General features: G+C 41.3%; 1 protein-coding gene across 2 annotated transcripts in view; it reads left to right on the forward strand.

Annotated features, from left to right (window-relative positions):
- afap1l2 (actin filament associated protein 1-like 2) overlaps nucleotides 1–18,614 on the forward strand; it is a 159,539-nt gene extending 140,925 nt beyond the window's left edge. For both annotated transcript variants that reach the window (XM_055921013.1, XM_055921006.1), the window contains exons 17-19: nucleotides 11,548–11,735; nucleotides 13,200–13,349; nucleotides 18,023–18,614. In XM_055921013.1, coding sequence (XP_055776988.1) covers nucleotides 11,548–11,735; nucleotides 13,200–13,349; nucleotides 18,023–18,049 — 365 coding nt within the window. In that variant the 3' untranslated portion in view covers nucleotides 18,050–18,614. The remainder of the gene's footprint in view (nucleotides 1–11,547; nucleotides 11,736–13,199; nucleotides 13,350–18,022) is intronic.
- The last annotated feature ends 3,742 nt before the right edge of the window (nucleotides 18,615–22,356 follow it).

Below are 22,356 nucleotides of genomic sequence, written 5' to 3' on the forward strand. Positions count from 1 at the left end.
CTTCTATGTATCCTGCTTAGCATTGGAAACAATCTGAGTTCGATTCAGCTGAGCCATCGTATTTAGACATTGAGCAGCTTCCATACTCATTTGGGCAGACTACCCAATAACATGGAATAGTTGAAAGTAACTAACTTTTCTTACACAAGCTGTATGTGAAAGAAAATGTGGAGTGAGGTTGGGTTTATGTAGGCTACATTGGCATCTGATTTCCCCAAAGGACACCATTTCAACTTGAAGCTAGGCATACTGTCAATCGTTCATGTTGATTGGATCATTAGAAGTTTAGAAGTAGTTACCACTAGCCCTATAAATAGCTAAATTCATAATACACAGAACATAAATATTTATGCAACATGTAAAGTGTTGATACCATGTTTCATGAGCTGAAATGAAATATCCCAGAAATGTTCCATACACACAAAAAGCATATTTCTCTCAAATGTGCACAAATTTGTTTACGCCCCACAGATGTCTACATTTTTGAGGGAACGTGCAATAGGCATGCTGACTGCAGGAATGTCCACCAGAGCTGTTGCCAGAGAATTTACTGTTAATTTCTCTACCATAAGCTGCCTCCAACATAATTTTTGAGAATGTGGCAGTATGTCCAACTGGCCTCACAACAGCAGACCACGTATAACTACGCCAGCACAGAACATCCACATCCGGTTTCTTCACCTGCGGGATCATCTGAGACATGCCACCTGGACAGCTGATGAAACTGAGGAGTATTTCTGTCTGTAATAAATTACTTTTGTGGGGAAAAACTCATTCTGATTGGCTGGGCCTGGCTCTCCAGTGGGTGGGCCTATGCCCTCCAAAGCCCACACATGGCTTCGCTACTCCCCAGTCATGTGAAATCCATAGATTAGAGCCTGCTGAATTTATTTCAATTGACTGATTTCCTTACATGAACTGTAACTCAGTAAATGAACTGTAACCCACCCACTTTTGGGTGGGCCTATCCACAGGCCCACCCAAAAGTATGTGGACACCGGTTCGTCGAACATCTCATTCCAAAATCATGGGCATGGACCTCGCTTTGTGCATGGGGGATTTGTCATGCTGAAACAGGAAAGGGCCTTCCCCAGACTATTGCCACAAAGTTGGAAGCACAGAATTGTTTAGAATGTCATTGTATGCTGTCGCGTTAATTTTTCCCTTCACTAGAACTAAGGGGCCAAGCATGAACCTTGAAAAACAGCCCGAGACCATTATTCCTCCTCCACCAAAATGCTTGTGCTTCTAGCTCCGACATTGCAGTAATATTTAACAAGTAATCTAACTATTCCTCAACAACTACTTAATACACACAAGTCTAAAGGGATGGAATAAGAATATATACATATAAATATATGGATGATCGATGGCCGAGCGGCATAAGCAAGGTGGAAAAGATGGTATAAGGTACAGTACATACTTATGAGATGAGTAATGTAAGATATGTTAACGTTATTAAAGTGGCATTGTTTAAAGTGGCTAGTGATACATTTAGTAAAGTGGCCAGTGATTTGAATCTCTATATAGGCAGCAGCCTCTCTGAGTTAGTGATTGCTGTTTAGCAGTCTGATGGCCTTGAGATAGAAGCTGTTTTTCAGTCTCTCGGTCCCAGCTTTGATGCACCTGTACTGACCTCACCTCCTGGATGGTAGAGGGGTGAACAGGCCGTGGCTCGGGTGGTTGCTGTCCTTTGATCTTTTTAGCCTTCCTTTGTCATAGGGTGCTGTAGGTGTCTTGGAGGGCAGGTAGTTTGCCCCCGGTGATGCGTTGTGCAGACTGCACCACCCTCTGGAGAGCCTTGCGATTGTGGGCAGTGCAGTTGCCTGACAGGATACTCTCGATTGTGCATCTGTAAAAGTTTGAGGGTTTTAGGTGACAAGCCAAATTTCTTCAGCCTCATGAGGGTGAAGAGGCGGTGTTGCGCCTTCATCACACTGTCTGTGTGGGTGGACCATTTCAGTTTGTCCGTGACGTGTACACAGAGGAATTTTAGCATTGCGCAAGGCTACTTAGGCTTGTGTGTGGCTGCTCTGCCATGGAAATCTATTTCATGATGCTCCCGACGAACATTTCTTGTGCTGACATTGCTTCCAGAGGCAGTTTGGAACTGGAAGTGGTGAACCTGAGGACAGATGATTTTTACACACTACCCGCTTCAGCACTCAGCAGTCCCGTTCTCTGAGCTTGTGTGGCCTACCATTTCGTGGCTGAGATGTTGCTCCTAGACATTTCCACTTCACAATAACAGCACTTACAGTTGACCGGGGCAGCTATAGCAGGGCTGAAATTTGACGAATTGACTTTACTCAGTTGAAGCACCTTTGACTGTGATTACAGCCACAAGTCTTTTTTATTTACCTTTTTTATTTAACTAGGCAAGTCCGTTAAGAACAAATTCTTATTTTCAATAACAGCCTAGGAACAGTGGGTTAACTGCCTTGTTCAGGGGCAGAACGACAGATTTTTAGAGGGGTGAACAGGCAGTGGCTCGGGTAACCTTTCGGTAACAAGTCCAACGCTCTAACCACTAGGCTACGCTACAAGCTTGGCACAGGAGCACAATCTTGGTTTCTTCAGACCAGAGAATCGTGTTTCTAATGGTCTGAGAGTCTTTAAGTTCCTTTTTGGCCAACTCCAAGTGGGCTGTTATGTGCCTTTCACTGAGGAGTTGCTTCCACTGAGGAGTTGCTTCTGTCTGGCCACTACCATAAAGGCCTGATTGGTAGAGTGCTGCAGAGATGGTTGTCCTTCTGGAAGGTTCTCCCATCTCCACATAGGAGCTCTGTCAGAGTAACCATTGTGTTCTTGGTTAACTCCCTGACCAAGGCCCTTCCTTCTCCATTGATTGCTCAGTTCGGCTGGGCTGCCAGCTCTAGGAAGAGTCTTGGTGGTTCCAAACTTCTTCCATTGAAGAATAATGGAGGCCACTGTGTTCTTGGGGACCTTTAGTGTTGCAGACATTTTTGGTACCCTTCCCCAGATCAATCCTGTGTAGGAGCTCTACGGATAATTCATTCAACGTCATGGCTTGGTTTTTGCTCTGACATGCACTGTCAACTGTGGGACCTTATATAGACAGGCGTGTGCCTTCGAAATCACATCCAATCTTTTTAATTGACCACAAGTGGACTCCAATCAAGGTGTAGAAACATCTCAAGGATGATCAATGGAAACAGGGTGCACCTGCGCTCAATTTCGAGTCTCATATCAAAGGGTCTGAATACTTATCTAAATAAGGTATTTCTGTTTTTTATTTTTTAATACATTTGCAAAACATTTTTTTACAGTTTTTGCTTTTTCATTATGGGGTATTGTGTGTAGATTGATGAGGAAAACATTCAAATTAATCCATTTTAGAACAAGGCAGTTGCGTAACAAAATGTGGAAATAGTCAAGGGATCTGAATACTTTCCGAATGGACTGTATTAGGGATGCACGATATATTGGTGAACATATCGGAATCGGACGATATTAGCTAAAAATGCCAACATCGGTATCGGCCCGATGTCTAGTTTAAAGGCAATGTTAAAAACTGATATCAAAGCTACCGTGCATACCTATATAACATGACATAATGATGCCACGTACAATTTTGCACTACACATGCAACACAGCATTCCTAACCTAGCCCACAATGTCTGCTGTGTGGATCGAGCAGTCAACAAGTCAAGTAGTCATTTGAAAGAGTAAGTAATTTCAGTGAGACAACTCAAAGGCGAAATCCATTAAAGCCAAGATAATGGATTTCATTCCCCTTGACAATCAACCGTTCTCTGTCGTCGGTTATGTTGGCTTTCGCCAACTGGTCAAGCACCAGTACACACTCCCAAGTGCGCTATTTTTCAAATGTTGCCCTACCGGAGTTGCGCAGTAATAGCGTCACTGCTGTTAGCTTCACGACATACATACTATGGAACGCCGTTTGGGTCTTTGCGTGTCAAAAAATATATAGTAGCACTGTCAAAAATTTACAAAAACGTCTGCAAACAAGCAAACACAGGCCACGAACGATGTGTTTACAATACCGCTTTGGTAATAAAGCATAATTTGTTTGACCACAACTTCTGGGGTAGCTAGCTTTAGCTTGGTAACTAGCTAGCAGCAATACAACCAGCCTGAAAAAAATGTCCAGTAGAAACTGCAGTCATTTTCATTATTCTTAGCAATGATTTAGGAATCCTTGTAAGTAAGTATTAGCTAGGTTGCCACTTGTTGTTCGCCTATTGAAATTGAACTTAAGTTCATGAAAATAAATAGCTAGCCAGCTACTTAACCCTGTTGCCCAAAGCTAACTTTATAAGCAGCCAGCTAGCTTCATCTGGCTAGTGAGGCTCGACCGGACCGGGTTGTGTTGTGAAGCTAGCCACAATAAGGATTAGGCACAATAGTGGAATTTGCTGTTTGCCTTCAAAATAAAAGTATGTCATTGAAAGTGATGCAAATAGTAGAATTATGCCATACTTTAATTTTGAAGGCTAATCGCAAAGTCCACTATTGTGGCTAATCCTTATTGTGGCTAGCTTTACATAGATGGGTCCGACCACCATTAATCAAATAAGAACTGTCTTTATAAATTAGGGTTATTTTAGATGATGACACCTAGCTATATAGTTAGCTAGCTAACTATAGCTACTGAAACAGATTATTTTGTTTTGCTATGTTTTTGGGGAAGAACATTGTTTGCATCCATGAGCTAGCTAGCTTTCTTTTATGACCAGCACTGTAGGTGCGCTAGGCAACTTTACCAACGTCATAGCATACGTATCGATGAATCGCCATGACATGAAATACATGAATTCATATCAGTGCATCACTAGACTGTGTATATATACTATTCAAGCAGAAGATACATCACCTTCAAATGTTGATATTTTGTTGAGTTCACAATTCCATGTCCATTTTGTCTACAAATTCATAATTGATATGTTGGATTCACGTCTACATCTTAACCGAAAATCAAAGCTAAAGAATACCACTAAATCAAATCAAACTTTAAATGCACTTCAAATAAGGTTTGATTTGATTGAGTTATATTCTTCAACTTTGATTTTTGGTTGAGATGGAGACGTGAATCCAACATATTAGCAATTTATCGATTACTTTTGAATTCAACCAGCCATCCTTCATATGCAAAACAATATCGAAAGGTAAAAGTGTATTATTAATATCATACATTTGGCATCCTTTTAATAGGGCTAATGCTAGTACTTCTAAACGTACTTCTAAACTTCCAAAGATCCAATCAACCATGGATGAATGATAGTATACCTAGCTACAATTATGGTATCCTCACTCCGAACTTACTTTCACATACAGAAAAGTTAGAGGAGTTACTTTTAACTATTCAATGTCATTTAGGTAGTCTATGCAAATGAGTATGAAAGCTAATCAAATGTCTTTATTTTGGGGGGCTCCCGAGTGGTGCAGCGGTCTAAAGCACTGCATCTCGAGTACAAGAAGCGTCACTATAGTTCGAATCCAGGCTGTATCATATCCAGCCGTGATTGGGAGTCCCAATAAGGGGGCACACAATTGGCCCAGCGTCATGTGGGGTAGGCCGTCATTGTAAATAAGAATTTGTTCTTAACTAACTTGCCTAGTCAAATAAATTTTTAAAAAAATATTTAGGTTGATGGCATGACGTTGAAACAACGATGTTTGATACCATTTTATTATCAGCATTGAAATAAGGTCAAATAACATATGGCTAATCAAATACATAATTCAACATGAGTATACCAAACATTAGGAACACCATCCTAATATTGAGTTGCATCCCCCTCTTTTGCCCTCAGAACAGCCTCAGTTCATCAGGGCATGGGCTCTACAAGGAGTCAAGCGTTCCACAGGGATGATGGCCCATGTTGCCTCCAATGCTTCCCTCAGTTGTGTCAAGTTGGCTGGATGCCCTTTGTATTTGTATTTATTATGGATCCCCATTAGCTGCCAAGGGAGCAGCTAATCTTCCTAAGTTCCTGTAAAATTAAGGCAGTTTATTAAAAAAATTTAAAACATTACAATACATTCACAACAGATTTCACAACACATTAAGTGTATGCCCTCGGGCTACTACTCCATATCTACAACACAAAATCCGTGTGTGTATAGTGCGTATGTTATCGTGTGTGTGTGTGTGTGTGTATGTATGCAAGTGTCTTCATAGTCCTCGCTGTTCCATAAGGTGTATTTTTATCTGTTTTTTAAAATCTGATTCTACTGCTTGCATCAGTTACTTGATGTGGAATAGAGTTCTATGTAGTCATGGCTCTATGTAGTATTGTGCACCTCCCATAGTCTGTTCTGGACTTGGGGACTGTGAAGAGACCTCTGGTGGCATGTCTTGTGGTGTATGTATGGGTGTCCGAGCTGTGCCAGTAGTTCAAACAGACAGCTTGGTGCATTCAACATGCCAATACCTCTCACAAATACAAGTAGTGATGAAGTCAAGCTTTCCTCCACTTTGAGGAGAGATTGATATGCATATTATTAATGTTAGCTCTCTGTGTACATCCAAGGGCCAGCCGTGCTACCCTGTTCTGAGCCAAGTGTAATTTTCCCAAGTCCCTCTTTGTGGCATCTGACCACATGACTGAACAGTGGTCCAGGTGAGACAAAACTATGGCCTGGCTTATCTCAAAGCCTGTTCTGTTAGACAGGTAACTCTTTATCCACAAAATAGCAGGGGGTGTAAAGCTATAACACCTATGGTTTGGGTGGTGGACATTGTTGATACACACAGGAAACTGTTGAGCGTTAAAAATCCAGCAGCATTGCAGGTCTTGACACAAACCCGTCCGCCTGGCTCCTACTACCATACCCGTTCAAAGGCACAATTTTTTTTGACTTTGACTATTTACCCTCTGAATGGCACACACACAATCCATGTTTTCAATTGTCTCGAAGTTTAAAAATCCTTCTTTAACATGTCTCCTCCCCTTCATCTACACTGATTGAAGTGGATTTAACAATTGATATCAATAAGGGATCATAGTTGTCAACTGGATTCACCTGGTCTGTCTGTCATGAAAAGTTCTTAATGTTTTCTATACTCAGCTGAATATTCTATTGAATATAGGATGAAAAATATTTTTTATGTTTCTATGTGGAATTTTCAATACAATTTCAACGTATAATTATGTTGAAATTAGATTGATTTAACAACCTGTTAGTCAAGTTAAGTCAATGTATTTAAGTTGAAGTTTTACCCTAATTTCAATGTTTACAACGCTGGCTGAAATGAAATGAAAACAGTATCAGCGGAAGACTTAATAAAAAATCGAATGTTGATTCCATGTCAAAATACGTTGACAAATTATGTTGAAACAACGTTAAATTAACCAGTGTGTGCCCAGTGGGCTCCTCAAAATGCATTGGAGAGGAAGGCCTGAGGGCGGGGACCTTGGACATCTGCAACGCTGATGTTTTGACAGTGTCGGCGGTGTAACTGCGGTGTGAGCGGCTGCTATCGAGTGTCACAAACCACTCATCTAAAGTGAATCGGTGCCGCTCCCTCATATTCCTCCTCCTTAAGTTTACGAAGCACTGTTCTCATCCTCTTGTGAGCATGATTGATGCATTCTAGTTTCCCTAACTCAATGCCTGGGAAGGGATCTAATTTGACAACTGCCTTGTATGCAGTACTGTCACCATCTGACAGCATCATATTAGGCTCTTCTAATTAGCTTTGCAGCACTCTCCATTGACTATAGCCCTCTCTGAGTCTCTGCAACTAAAGTGGGGGGGAAAGTACTTACTATGATGTCTGTTGACATTACAGTCATAACTGCAGGACTAAATATCAGGGTGTTACCGTATGTAAATATTAGCATAACAGTGCAGTTCAAGAAAAGTTAAGTTAAAATATTTACCAAATAAAAGTAACACAATAAAATAACAATAACGAGGCTATATACAGGGGATAATGGTACCGAGTCAATGTGCGGGGGTACAGGTTAGTCAAGGTAATTTGTACATGTAGGTAAGGTTGAAGTGACTATGCATTGATAATAAACAGCAAGTAGCAGCAGTGTAAAAAACAAATGGAGGGGGTGTCAATGTAAATAGTACGGGTGGCTATTTGATTAATTGTTCAGCAGTTTTATGGCTTGGGGGGAGAAGCTGTTAAGGAGCCTTTTGGTCCTAGACTTGGCGCTCCAGTACTGCTTGCCGTGCGGTAGCAGAGAGAACAGTCTATGACTAGGGTGACTAGAGTCTTTGAATATTCTTTGTTCTTTCCTTAGACCCCGCCTAGGATATAGGTCATGGATGGCCGGAAGCTTAGCCCCAGTGATGTACTGGACCGTTCGCACTACCCTCTGTAGCGCCTTACGGTCAGATTCTGAGTTGTTGCCATACCAGGCGGTGATGCAACCGGTCAGGATGCTCTCGATGGTGCAGCTGTAGAACTTTTTGAGGATCTGGGGACTCATGCCAAATCTTTTCATTCTCCTGAGTGGGAAAAGGTGATGTTGTGCCCTCTTCACGACTGTCTTGGTGTGTTTGGACCATGATAGTTCGTTGGTGATGTTGAAACACTCGTTGGAACTTGAAACACTCGACCCACTACAGCCCCGTTGACGTTAATGTGGGCCTATTCGGCCCACCTTTTCCTGCAGTCCTCGATCTGCTCCTTTGTTTTAATCACATTGAGGGAGAGGTTTTTGTCCTGCCACCACACTGCTAGGTCTCTGACCACCTCCCGACAGGCTGTCTCATCATTGTCGGGCATCAGGCCTATAACTGTTGTGTCGCAAACTTAATGATGGTGTTGGAGTCGTGTTTGGCCACGCAGTCGTGGGTGTCGTGGGTGTACAGGAGGGGACTAAGCACACACCCCTGAGGGGCCCCGGTGTTGAGGATCAGCGGGGCTGACGTGTTGTTGCCTACCCTTACCACATAGATGCGGCGCGTCAGGAAGTCCAGAATCCAGTTGCAGAGGGAGGTGTTTAGTCCCAGGGTCCTTAGTGCCCACAAAGCTCATCACTAAGCTATGGTGTGGAACGCTGAGCTGTAGTCAATGAACAGCATTCTCACATATGTGTTCCTTTTGTCCAGGTGGGAAAGGGCAGTGTGGAGTGCAATTGAGATTGCAGTATGTGAATTGGAGTGGGTCTAAGGTATCCGGGATGATGCTGTTGATGTGTGCCATGACCAGTCTTTCAAAGCACTTCATGGCTACCGACGTGAGTGCGACGGGGCGGTAATCATTTAGGCAGGTTACCTTTGCATCCTTGTGAACATGGACTATGGTGGTCTGCTTGAAACATTACAGCTATTACAGACTCGGTCAGGGAGAGGTTGAAAATGTCAGTGAAGACACTTGCCAGGTGGTCCACGCATGCTTGGAGTACACAACCTGGTAATCCGTCTAGCCCCGCGGCTTTGTGAATGTTAACATTTTTAAAGGTCTTGCTCACATCGGCTACCGAGAGCATTATCACACAATCATCTGGAACAGCTTGTGCTCTCATGCATGCTTCACTGTTGCGTGCCTCGAAGCGAGCATAAAAGGCATTTAGCTCGTCTGGTAGGCTTGCATCAATGGGCAGCTTGGGCAGCAATGGGTTTCCCTTTGTAGTCCGTAATAGCTTAAGTCCTACCACATCTGACGAGCGTGATGTGTGAGCGGCTGCTACTGCATTATAAGTTAAAAACGGCGGTAGACTGTGTCGATGATCGAATGACTCAAATGTAATAAATAAAAAATGGAAATAGAAATAATAAGACACTCATTTCTAGAGGTGACTCGGTGGACTCTTTTTCCACCCCGATTCCTTTTCCTTTCTTTTCTGTTTTCTGTTCGCTTTTTCTACATGTGCAATGGATATGAAATTAGCATAATGTTGTACTTTATGCATGCAATTCATTCCTAGGAAATAGGCTACACTTTATGTTAACTAATACCAGTGTTTTCCATTGTTGGTGACATTGACAAACACACTTGCGACTGCCCACTATTTATACATTGACCACGGCAGATGGCCAACTGATTTCACGTGTGGAGGCTAAAATAGGTATAGGTTATTAATCACTTTCTCTAGAACATCAATTAAGAAATCATAAATTAGGATATTATCCTCAAATTATTATGGCCAAAGTGCAATCACAAGAATGGCATTGGGCATGCCATCAATTGATAAATCATAGGCTATTAGTGAGTAATCTAAACTTTCTATCAGTCTAATCGAGGTGTAGACAATGGGTGTGTTCGAGTAGTAATGCTAACGAAGCCGACTGTAGACGAACGTCGACGAGTGAAGTTGGGGGCGGTGGGTCTGTGACAGCCGAAAGACAGACACTTTAGTGTTTTTTCAACAGAATGACCCAGATCAACTTGGCAGTGTCAACATAGCAGCTATTGTTTATAAAAGTTTTTCTTTCTAATTGTCTAAATAAATGTTTCTACACCCCCATATTTTTTTATTTTTTTTACCTTTTATTTAACTAGGCAAGTCAGTTAAGAACAAATTCTTATTTTCAATGACGGCCTAGGAACAGTGAGTTAACTGCCTTGTTCAGGGGCAGAACGACAGATTTTTACCTTGTCAGCTCGGGGATTCGATCTTGCAACCTTTCGGTATATATCACACTCTCACAAACTGAAATGTAATGTGTGTACAATAAATTGCTTAGAAAGAGTTCTCAATTATCTCTAATTTGTATCCCCTGTAGCTTTAGAATTGTAGCAAAATGTCTTTGGTCATGTTCGCATGGGTCAACCAAAAACACCCTATTGATTAGTTGACATATAGTATTTCCTCACTAGCCAGGCGATGGCTGCATGTTGCATTTGGTGAGAAGCAAGTACAGCGACTTGAAGGCGACTTCATCCAAAAACTGCATGACCTTTGATCACATTGTAAAGTTAATGCAGTCAACATGTAGGCCCAAATGTAACACACTTTGAAAGGCAGTGACCAACTATGGTTACCGACTTGACAAAATGGATTCGCACGAAAGCGCCCAATAAAACTTCACCCATTCGAGTGTTTGAACTTGTAACACGGCTGCAACGTCTAACGCTGCTGCGTGGGGTTTGCCGGATGATAAAGTCGGTGTGGATTTGTTGCATCCAATGGCAATGTCCGTAATAGGTATAACACCAGGAGCCGCTTGTGGATTTGACAGCTCTAATGCAATTCCACCTCCGACACTCAAAACAACCGCTATGCAGAATGTCGGCTAAAGAGGATCTGATTGAATCAAGCCTTTATTTAGCGTCTATGCTGTTTTTTAAGACATTCAAGTATAAAAGACAACTTCATGTGTAATCTTTGTTTTTGTGTGTTTTATCCCCTACTAAAAAAGGTGCACATTTGGCAAATTCTTAATTATTCTAGCCAAGATCGAACAGTTAATGTGGTTTAACATGATGCTTGTTTCATGACTTTCCCTCTGCATATGCCATATGTAGCTGTAAAGTAAACAAGCATGTCACTTAAAAACATTCTCAATCACTGAGATCATGATTGGCATCCACATGTCATTATGATTGGAATTATGTCAGGTTTGACGTTCTGATTGACACATGTCTATGTTACTCAGACCCGGCGCAGCAGGCCTCCCTGGATGCATGTCTGAAGCAGAAGGAGGAGGCGTGCCGGGAGGCGGAGCATTGCCGGGTGGAGGTGGAGCTACGATTGATGGATGTGAAGGAGAGTCTGAGGAAAGCAGAGGCTGGGCCTTTCGTTCTGGGCACCACATTGGACAGCAGCCTCCTGGACACACCCATGGTGTGTAGGTTAACACTGCCTATAAGAAATTTGCCCCTGGATGCTGATCTTTGGTAAATTACGCATTTCCCCCACTTAAGGACAGGCACCACAGGTTAATAGTAATTTTTTTGATTTACTCTAATCAGACTGAAACTTTACCAGTTGAAAGTGTACATAAAAACAATATATTTTTGTATTATATGTTTTATTTATTTAATATTAAAATATGCAAATGAGCCAATACCTTAAATTTGCCCTTATTTGCATATTACAATAATCCGTTTTTCAACACATTGCTTCAAGGCAGAATATTTTTGTTTTATTGTGATAAGACATTCAATGGTCAGACTTTTACAGAACAGCTTATCAAAATGTTGTAATTTCAGGAAACTATAAAAAATAAAAATAAACACTATTCACATGTATGCATATTTTGCATATAATTACATTATTGCAAGTTACAGTTGCAAAATATCCCAAAATTAGAAAATTGACAGATGGAAGCAAAATCACAATTTTTGCCTGTGGTGCCTGGCTTTAAGATTAGGATTGGAGGAGGGGATGCTGATCCTAGAACTGTACCTAGAGCAAACTTTACCCTGGATCCTGCATATGAATACCATGCTATTGTTTGAGGAGAGTGCACAATTTTGAACATGAAAAGTTATTAATAAACAAATTAGTCACAAAATTTTGAACAGAAATGCATATATTGGATTGGATCAGTCTGAAACTTTGCACATACACTGCTGCCACCTAGTGGCCAAAATCTATATTCCACCTGGGCTGGAATAATACATTATGGCCTTTCTCTTGCATTTCAAAGATGATGGTCCAAAAAAAATACAAAAGAACGGTTGTTTTTTTGCTTTGTATTATCTTTTACCAAATCGATTGTGTTATATTCTACATTCCTTTCACATTTCCACAAACTTCAAAGTGTTTCCTTTCAAATGGTACCAAGAATATGAATATCCTTGCTTCAGGGCCTGAGCTACAGGCAATTAGATTTCGGTATATCATTTTAGGCGAACATTTTAAAAAGGAGAGGTTAACAATAAGTAGTCAAATAATGATGGCACTTCTGAAAGCCAATTTCTTGCCACAGCCTGCTGAATTTGCAAGATAACACTTCTTTCAATTTAATTTCGGCACAAACGAAAATGTGGCAAAGAAACACCCATGTATTGATGTTTCAGCATTGTCTCAATGAAGAGTTTGGCGTTCGACTAGTCACATGCGACATGCACGTGCAGTTACAAGCCTACTGGAGTTAGCGGCTGGCAGACGAGCAATATCCAACGTCGTAATACGGATGAATCCTGAGCTGGAATGTGAAGCTAGCTGAAGCTTGAGAATCTTGAGAAAACCCTGAGTAGATCTAGCCTGCATCGTAGTATGCCCCTCAGCATCACTAAGTTAACTAGCTAACTTTGATAAACATTCAGAATAAGCATTCAGTTCTTGACTTTCTTGTTACAGGTGAAAGCAGCATCCATGGGCCCCCCACAGACTCCCTCTCCCCCCACAAACTATGGGGACTCCTCTCCTGTCAACTCCGCCACCGCGCTAAAGAATAGACCCCTGTCAATCATGGCATCCAGCAAAGGCAACGTCCTGCAGAAGGCTAAGGTCAGAGGTTATTGCCCCCCCCCACACACACAGGCATTTGAGTACTTTATTTGGATCTATAATGAAGGAGAACCCATATTTTTAAAGGTCATTGATGTATGCACTTTTTGAGTTGGATGGATGTCCTTTGGTTGGTGGACCATTGTTGATACACACAGAAAACTGTTGACCTTGAAACACCCAGTAGCGTTGCAGTTCTTGACACTTACTACCATAGGCACTTCAATATTTTGTCTTGCCCATTCACCCTCTGAATGGCACACACACAATCCATCTCAATTTTCTCAAGGCTTAAAAATGCTTATTTAACCTGTCCTTCTCCCCTTCATCTACACTGATTGAAGTGGAGTTAACAAGTGACATCAATAAGGGACCATGGCTTTGACCTGGAATCACCTGGTCAATCAGTCATGGAAAAAACAGGTGTTCTTAATGTTTTGTATGCTCAGTGTATGTTGTTGATATGATCACACACAAACACACATTTTACTAATTTACTCACACACATACAGTGGCAAGAAAAAATATGTGAACCCTTTGGAATTAACTGGATGTTGGCATAAATTGGTCATCAAATTTTATCTGATCTTCATCTAAGTCACAACAATAGACAAACATAGTGTTCTTAATTAAAACCTCTTGAAGCTAGGGGGCAGTATTTTGATGTTTGGATAAATAACATTCCCAAAGTAAAATGCCTATTTCTCAGGCCCAGATGCTAGAATATGCATATAATTGGCAGATTAGGATGGAAAACACTCTAAAGTCTCAAAAACTGTCAAAATATTGTCTGTGAGTAAAACAGAACTGATATTGCAGGCGAAAACCTCAGGATAATCCAACCAGGGAAAAAAAACAAGTACTGTTTTTCTGAAACTACTCTTTTCCATTGCAAGCCTATCCTCCATTTAAAGGGATATCAACCAGATTCCTTTTCATATGGCTTCCACAGGGTGTGTATTGTCTTTAGACATAGTTTCAAGCTTTTATTCTGAAAAATGAGCGAGAATGATCACATCGTGTCAGTGGACAGCCAGTTGTCCTTAGATTTGTTCATGCGCGCACAACTGGTAGCGAGACATTTTCTTTCTCTCTTGTTTTGAAAAGTTTACCGTCCAGTGGAAATATTATTGATTATTTATGTTAAAAACAACCTGAGGCTTGATTATAAATTGTTGATTACTCAACAAAACGCGTCAACCAAATGGAGGTTTTTGGATATAAAAAGAATCTTTATCGAACAAAACTAACATTTATTGTGTAACTGGGAGTCTCGTGAGTGCAAACATCCGAAGATCATCAAAGGTAAGCGATTAATTTTATTGCTTTTCTGACTTTCGTGACCAAGCTACTTTGCTGCTAGCTGTTTGTAATGTTATGTCTACTGAGAGCTGTCCTCGCAAACGCTTGGTTTGCTTTTGCTGTACAGCTTTTTTTTCTAAATCTGACACGCCAGGTGGATTAACAACAAGCTAAGCTGTGTTTTGCTATATTGCACTTGTGATTTCATGAAAATTAAATATTTTTAGTAATTTAATTTGGCGCTCTGCAATTCAGCGGATGTTGACGAAAATGATCCCGCTAAAGGGATCGGTGTGCCAAGAGGTTTTAAACTATTAACACAGAAGTTATTGTATTTTTCCATATTGAATACATCATTTAATCATTCAGTGCAGGTTGAAAAAAGCCTGTGAACACCTAGGTTAATGACTTCTCCAAATGCTAATTTGAGTAAGGAGTCAGCTAACCTGGAGTCCAATCAATGAGACGAGATTGGAGATGTTGGTTAGAGCTGCCTTGCCCTGTAAAAAAATACAAAAAAAAATAGAGTTTGCTATTGACAAGAAGCATTGCCTGGTATCAACCATGGCTCGAAAAAAAGAGATCTCAGAAGACCTAAGAGTAAGAATTGTTGACTTGCATAAAGCTAGAAAGGGTTACAAAAGTATCTCTAAAAGCCTTGATGTTCATCAGTCCAAGGTAAGACAAAGTGTCTATAAATGGAGAAAGTTCAGCAATGTTGTTACTCTCCCTAGGAGTGGCCGTCCTGCGAAGATGACTGCAAGAGCACAGCGCAGAATGCTCAAGGAGGTTAAGAAGAATCCTAGAGTGTCAGCTAAAGACTTACAGAAATATCTGGAACATGCTAACATCTCTGTTGACGAGTCTACGATACGTAACACACTAAACAAGAATGGTGTTCATGGGAGGACACCACGGAAGAAGCTACTGCTGTCCAAAAACACCACTGCTGCAGTTTGCAAAAGTGCACCTGGATGTTCCACAGCGCTACTGGCAAAATATTCTGTGGACAGATGAAACTACAGTTGAGTTGTTTGCTAAGAACACACACTGTGTGGAGAAAAAAAGGCACAGCACACCAACATCAAAACCTCATCTCAATTGTGAAGTATAGTGGAGGGAGCATCATGGTTTGGTGCTGCTTTGCTGCCTCAGGGCCTAGACAGCTTGCTATCATCGACGGAAAAATGAATTGCCAATTTTATCAAGCAATTTTGCAGGAGAATGTTTGGCTATCGGTCCGTCAATTGAAGCTCAACAGAAATTGGGTGATGCAACAGAACCACGACCCAAAAAACAGAAGTAAATCAACAACAGGATGGCATCAACAGAAGAAAATACACCTTCTGGAGTGGCCCAGTCAGAGTCCTGACCTCAACACGATTGAGATGCTGTGGCATGACCTCGAGAGCAGTTCACACCAGACATCCCAAGAATATTGCTGAACTGAAACAGTTTTGTAAAGAGGAATGGTCCAAAATCTCTCCTGACCGTTGTGCAGGTCTGATCCACAACTACAGAAAACGTTTGGTTGAGGTTACTGCTGCCAAAGGAGGGTCAACCAGTTATTAAATCCAAGGGTTCACTTTTTCCACCCTACACTGTGAATGTTTACACGGTGTGTTCAATAAAAGACTTGAAAACGTCTAATTGTTTGTGTTATTAGTTTAATTAAGAAGATTGTGTTTGTCTATTGTTGTGACCTAGATGAAGATCAGATCCAATTGAATTTTCCATATTTTTTCATAAAAAAAATAAATAAATCCAGGTATTTCATAAGGGTTCACATACTTTTTCTTGACACTGTACATTTACTCTGACTTAGTACTATTCTTACACTAGCCAGAGGAAAGGAGGCAAAATGCAAGACGATTGCAATACTGCCTCTGAGATTGACATCCTTTAAAGCAGTGGTTCTCAAACCTCTCCTCGGGGACCTCCAGCCATTCCATGTATTTGATTTATTCCTGAGCTAGCACATCTGATTCAACTGATCAAGCTCTTGACTAGTTGAGTGAATCAGGTGAGCTAGTTCGGAGCTACAACAAAAGTGTGAAACGTCTGGAGGTCCCTGAGGAGAGGTTTGAGAACCAGTACTTTGACTGATTGGTGACCACTGATTTAATCTACAAACATTTCTGTAGAAATCCAACAATTAAAGCCTTGAGCTTCTATTTTTATTTTTTATTTTCGTCTTGGGCTGTTGGCTGTAGGTGTACTTGAATCAACTGCCCTACACGCCAGGTAGGCAAAGTGTTCCCATTTTGAACCATTTGATTTGGACATGGGGAGATAAATCAACGCACCTACTACTGACCAATCGGATTGCTCAAATCACTGTGCCTGCAGCTTCCACAACCCCACCCACAGCAAAGTTGATACTAACCTATGTGAGATTTCATAACTTTTAAAACCATGACCAGAGAGAGACAGTCAAAGAAAACAGCAAAGAGTGAGTTTGTGTTTAAGTTTTTATTCAGCACTGTCAACACAGTTTTTTTCCAACACCTTTCCTAATGTGCTTCTCCCAATAACCAGCACTACAGCTGCAATGAATGAGTAGCCAAGTATATTGATAGGCCTGCATTTTTATTATTAGCGGCTTGTCGTGTCTATTTTAATATCGAGGAATATTTAACTTCAAAGGAACAACAACATTCATTTGTGCATGAGAAAGAAATAATGTGGTTCTTCTCGAGTTTCGTCATCAGGTGGAAGACATTGTCCCTTCTCTCTGGTCAGTCTCACCGGTGGGAGAGAGCAGGGACTTTAAGAGGCGAGCCCTCTGCTGCTCTCTCCATCCCTCTGCTGAGACTGACCATCAGATGCATGCAGGTACCATTAGTCTGGTAAAATAAAAAAGTACATTATTTAAATGTATGCTCAGCAGTGCCTCGCAAGTAATAAAACAACTGATCTATTTTGTTCTCATGTAGCTCAAGTTTTGAAATATAATATAGTCTGAGAAGAACAATATTGTCAGGGCAAGCAAAGCCAATATGCTGTGATAATGTATTAGGCCTACTGCGCAAACCTCATTCCTGCAGAACTCTTTTTATTAGGTTAATGCTGCATAGGTTTACATTTTTTAAGTCATGTTTTAAAAAAATATATCTGAGCGGTAGACCTCGGCTTGCATTTTGACTCCGAAAGTGATCTTGACTCAGAAAAGGTTGGTGACCACCACTTTAAAGGCACATTTATTTTTGTTTTGGTCCTGTTTTCAGGGATAAGGCTGAAGAAATGTAATGTCTCAAATTAATTAATTGGAGCTATATGAAGAGCCACGAGAACAACTTAATAGCTTCAAACAATGTAAAATACAGAAACTATCATGGTTGGTATTAACACTGTTCTCTCTGCACACACAGGAATGGGAGAAGAAATCCACCACCTAGGGGTGAGCAAGACTTTCCCTTTGATCTCTGATGACATTTGAGGTCATCATTATGACCCATGGCCAGGTCAGGTGCTATGCTTTGGCAAAGAGTGGCTGCACTGGGGGGCTAGGGAGGAAAAGAACACCACCCTCACCAGCTCCCTGCCCCTCCACCTGCCTCTGTCCAACCAGAGAATAGGACAGAAACGAATGGCTCCACAGAAAGCCAATTAGAGACCAGGCACACCTGTCTACTGGAAAACCAATGCCACTGGACAATTCTAGATTTGAAAACGATTTAAGTAGTTTTATTTTCATAAAGTCACATTTTCATATTGTCACATTTAAAAAAAAATGTTTAAAGAGGTTTTTTGATAATATACAGTATTCTTTTTGGAAATATGGAGCCACTTTCCTCTTACACCAGCATGCCACAGGGGACGACCCCCCTACTAGGTCTACCATTCGGTACAGGCTGATAGCCAAGATGTAAATACATATTACACTGTTCTGTTAACTTTTTGAGTTGTATGCTAGCTAAAACTTGCACTTTTATTCAAATAAAAAAACTTAGTACTGACAAATACTTGCTTGCTGATACATTTTATGTGCATTTCATAATGGAATTTAATTTCAAGTTGCCGGCACAGTCAAATGGGTCTTCATGAACACTCCTCTATTTATAAAGTCATAACGTAAATCAGATTTAAAAAAGACAAACAATTCATATCATACTCATGTTGACACAAACACATTTCTCTGTATATAAACAAGTCATTTTTATATTTGCATACTGTAGCTAAGAATATATATATTTTGTTTCAGTCAAAAAATACTAAAGTCTTCTTCTTTCCAGAAAGAAGATGCATTCAATCAATCAAATGTATTTATAAAGCACTTTTTACATCAGCAGATGTCACAAAGTGCTTTACAGAAACCCAGCCTAAAACCCCAAACAGCAAGCAATGCAGATGTAGAAGCATGGTGGCTAGGAAAGCACCCTAGAAAGGCAGGAAACAAGTAAGAATCCTAGAGAGGAACCAGGCTCTGATGGGTGGCCAGTCCTTTTCTGTTTGTGCCTGGTGGAGATTATAAGAGTACATGGCCATTTAAGGCCAGAATGTTCTTCAAGATGTTCAAACGTTTATAGATGACCAGCAGGGTCAATAATAATCACAGTGCTTGTAGAGGGTGCAACAGGTCAGTTGGCTCTTCATATCCGAGCATTCAGAGGTCAAGACAGCAGGTGCGGTAGAGAGGGAGAGTTGAAAACAGCAGGTCTGGGACAAGGTAGCACGTCCATTTAACAGATCAGGGTTCCCTAGCCGCATGGCGGAACCGTTGAAATTGTAGCAGCAGGGTGACCAGGTGGACTGGGGACGGCCAGGATTCATCAGGCCATGAGGTCCTGAGGCATGATCCTAGGGCTCAGGTCCTCTGGGAGGGGAGGGAGAGAGAGAATTAGAGCGAGCATACTTAAATTCACACAGGACACCAGATAAGACAGGAGAATTACACTAGATATAACAGACTGAACCTAGTCCCCCGGCACATAGACTATTGCAGCATAGATACTGGAAACTGAGACAGGGGTGGGTCGGGGGACACTGTGGCCCCTTCCGACGATACCCCCGGACAGGGCCAAGCAGGCAGGATATAACACCACCCACTTTGTCAAAGCACAGCCCCCACACCACTAGAGGGGTATAGCCCATGAAAATCTTCTCCACCGCACAAACCCGAGGTGGCGCAAAACCGGACAGGAAGATCCCATCTGTGATTCAACCCACTCAAGTGACGCACCCCTCCTAGGGACGGCATGTAAGAGCACCATACTCAAGTTTCAAAATGTCACATACTACACTACATTACCAAAAGTATGTGGGCACCTGCTTGTCAAACATCTCATTCCAAAATCATGGGCATTAATATGGAGTTGGTCCCCCTTTGCAATAAATAGGCCATAGTAGCGAAGTAATTGCAGTTTAGCAAATTAACATTGGAGTGATAGATGTGCAGATGATGATGTGCAAGTAGAAATACTGGTGTGCAAAAGAGCAGAAAAGTAAATAAAAACAATATGGGGATGAGGTAGGTAGATTGGATGGGCTATTTACAGATGGACTATGTGCAGCTGCAGCGATCGGTTAGCTGCTCAGATAGCTGATGTTTAAAGTTAGTGAGGGAAATATAAGTCTCCAGCTTCAGAGATTTTTGTAATTCGTTCCAGTCATTGGCAGCAGAGAACTGGAAGGAAAGGCATCCGAAGGAGGTGTTGGCTTTGGGGATGACCAGTGAGATATACCTGCTGGAGCGCGTGCTACGAGTGGGTGTTGTTATCGTGGCCAGTCAGCTGATATAAGGCGGAGCTTTACCTAGCATAGACTTATAGATGACCTGGAGCTAGTGGGTCCGGCGACGAATATGTAGCGAGGGGCAGCCGACTAGAGCATGTAGGTCGCAGTGGTATATGGCGCTTTGGTGACAAAACGGATGGCACTGTGATAGTCTGCATCTAGTTTGCTGAGTAGAGTGTTGGAGGCTATTTTGTAAATGACATCGCCGAAGTCGAGGATCGGTAGGATAGTCAGTTTTACGAGGGTATGTTTGGCGGCGTGAGTGAAGGAGGCTTTGTTGCGAAACAGGAAACCGATTCTAGATTTAATTTTGGATTGGAGATGTTTAATATGAGTCTGGAAGGAGAGTTTACAGTCTAGCCAGACACCTAGGTATTTGTAGTTGTCCACATATTCCAAGTCAGAACCGTCCAGAGTAGTGATGCTAGTCAGGCGGGCGGGTGCGGGCAGCGAACGGTTGAAAAGCATGCATTTAGTTTTACTAGCGTTTAAGAGCAGTTGGAGGCTCTTGGAGCAGTTGGACTGTTATATGGCATTGAAACTCGTTTGGAGGTTTGTTAACTTCTCTGGGATAGGTGGGACGGTAGCGTCCCACTTGGCCAAAATCCAGAAAAAATGTAGCGCACCAAATTCAAATATATTACTATAAAAATCAATCTTTCATGAAATCACACATGAAAGACACCAAATTAAAGCTACACATGTTGTGAATCCAGCCAACATGTCTGATTTCAAAAAAGATTTACGGGGAAAGCACACCAAACAATTATGTTAGCTCAGTACATAGCCACAGAAAAACACAGCCATTTTCACAGCAAAAGATAGTAGTCACAAAAGCAGAAATAGAGATAAAATGAATCACTAACCTTTGATGATCTTCATCAGATGACACTCATAGGACATCGTGTTACACAATACATTTATGTTTTGTTCGATAATGTGCATATTTATATCCACAAATCTCGGTCTATATTGGCGCCATGTTCAGAAATGCCTCAAATATCCGGAGTAATTGCAGAGAGCCATGTCAAATAACAGAAGTACTCATCATAAACGTTGATGAAAGATACATGTTTTACACATAATTAAAGATACACTTGTTCTTAAATCAACCGCTGTGTCAGATTTTTTTTACTTTACGTAAAAAGCACACCATGCAATAATCTGAGACGGCGCTCAGATTTAACAACCTTTCTCCGCCATGGAGTCAACAGAAATACGAAATGACATCATAAATATTCCCTTACCTTTGATTATGTTCATCAGAACGCACTGCCAGGAATCCTAGTTCCAAAATAAATAATTGTTTTGTTCGATAATATCCATTACTTATGTCCAATTAGCTACTTTTGCTAGCATGTGTAGTACACGTGTCCAAACGCTCGCACAGATGCAGGCAAACGTCGGACGAAAACTTAAATAAGTTATATTACAAGTCGAATAAACTGGTCAAACTTAGTAGAGAATCAATCTTCGGGATGTTGTTATCATTTATATCCAATAAGGTTCCAACCGGAGAATTCTTTTCAGTCTCTATAAGTAATGGAACACAAGACGATATCGTTTGGAATGCGCGTGACCAAGAACTGGCAATCTGCCAGACCAATGACTGAAACACCTCTCATCCGGCCCCACATCACACTAGAGGATTCATTCAGCGTTCTACATACTATTGACATCTAGTGGAAGACGTAGGAAGTGCAAACAGATCCATATATTACAGGAAATTGAATAGGTGATGACTAACATCGACCAGTCTCAGAATTTTCACTTCCTGGTTGGATTTTTTCTGTTTTTTTGCCTGCCATATGAGTTCTGTTATACTCACATACATCATTCAAACAGTTTTAGAAACTTCAGAGTGTTTTCTATCCAATAGTAATAATAATATGCATATATTAGCATCTTGGACAGAGTAGGAGGTAGTTCACTATGGGCACGCAATTCATCCAAAAGTGAAAATGCTGCC

This window comes from Salvelinus fontinalis, chromosome 1 (assembly GCF_029448725.1).
Source record: "Salvelinus fontinalis isolate EN_2023a chromosome 1, ASM2944872v1, whole genome shotgun sequence".
NCBI lineage: Eukaryota > Metazoa > Chordata > Actinopteri > Salmoniformes > Salmonidae > Salvelinus > Salvelinus fontinalis.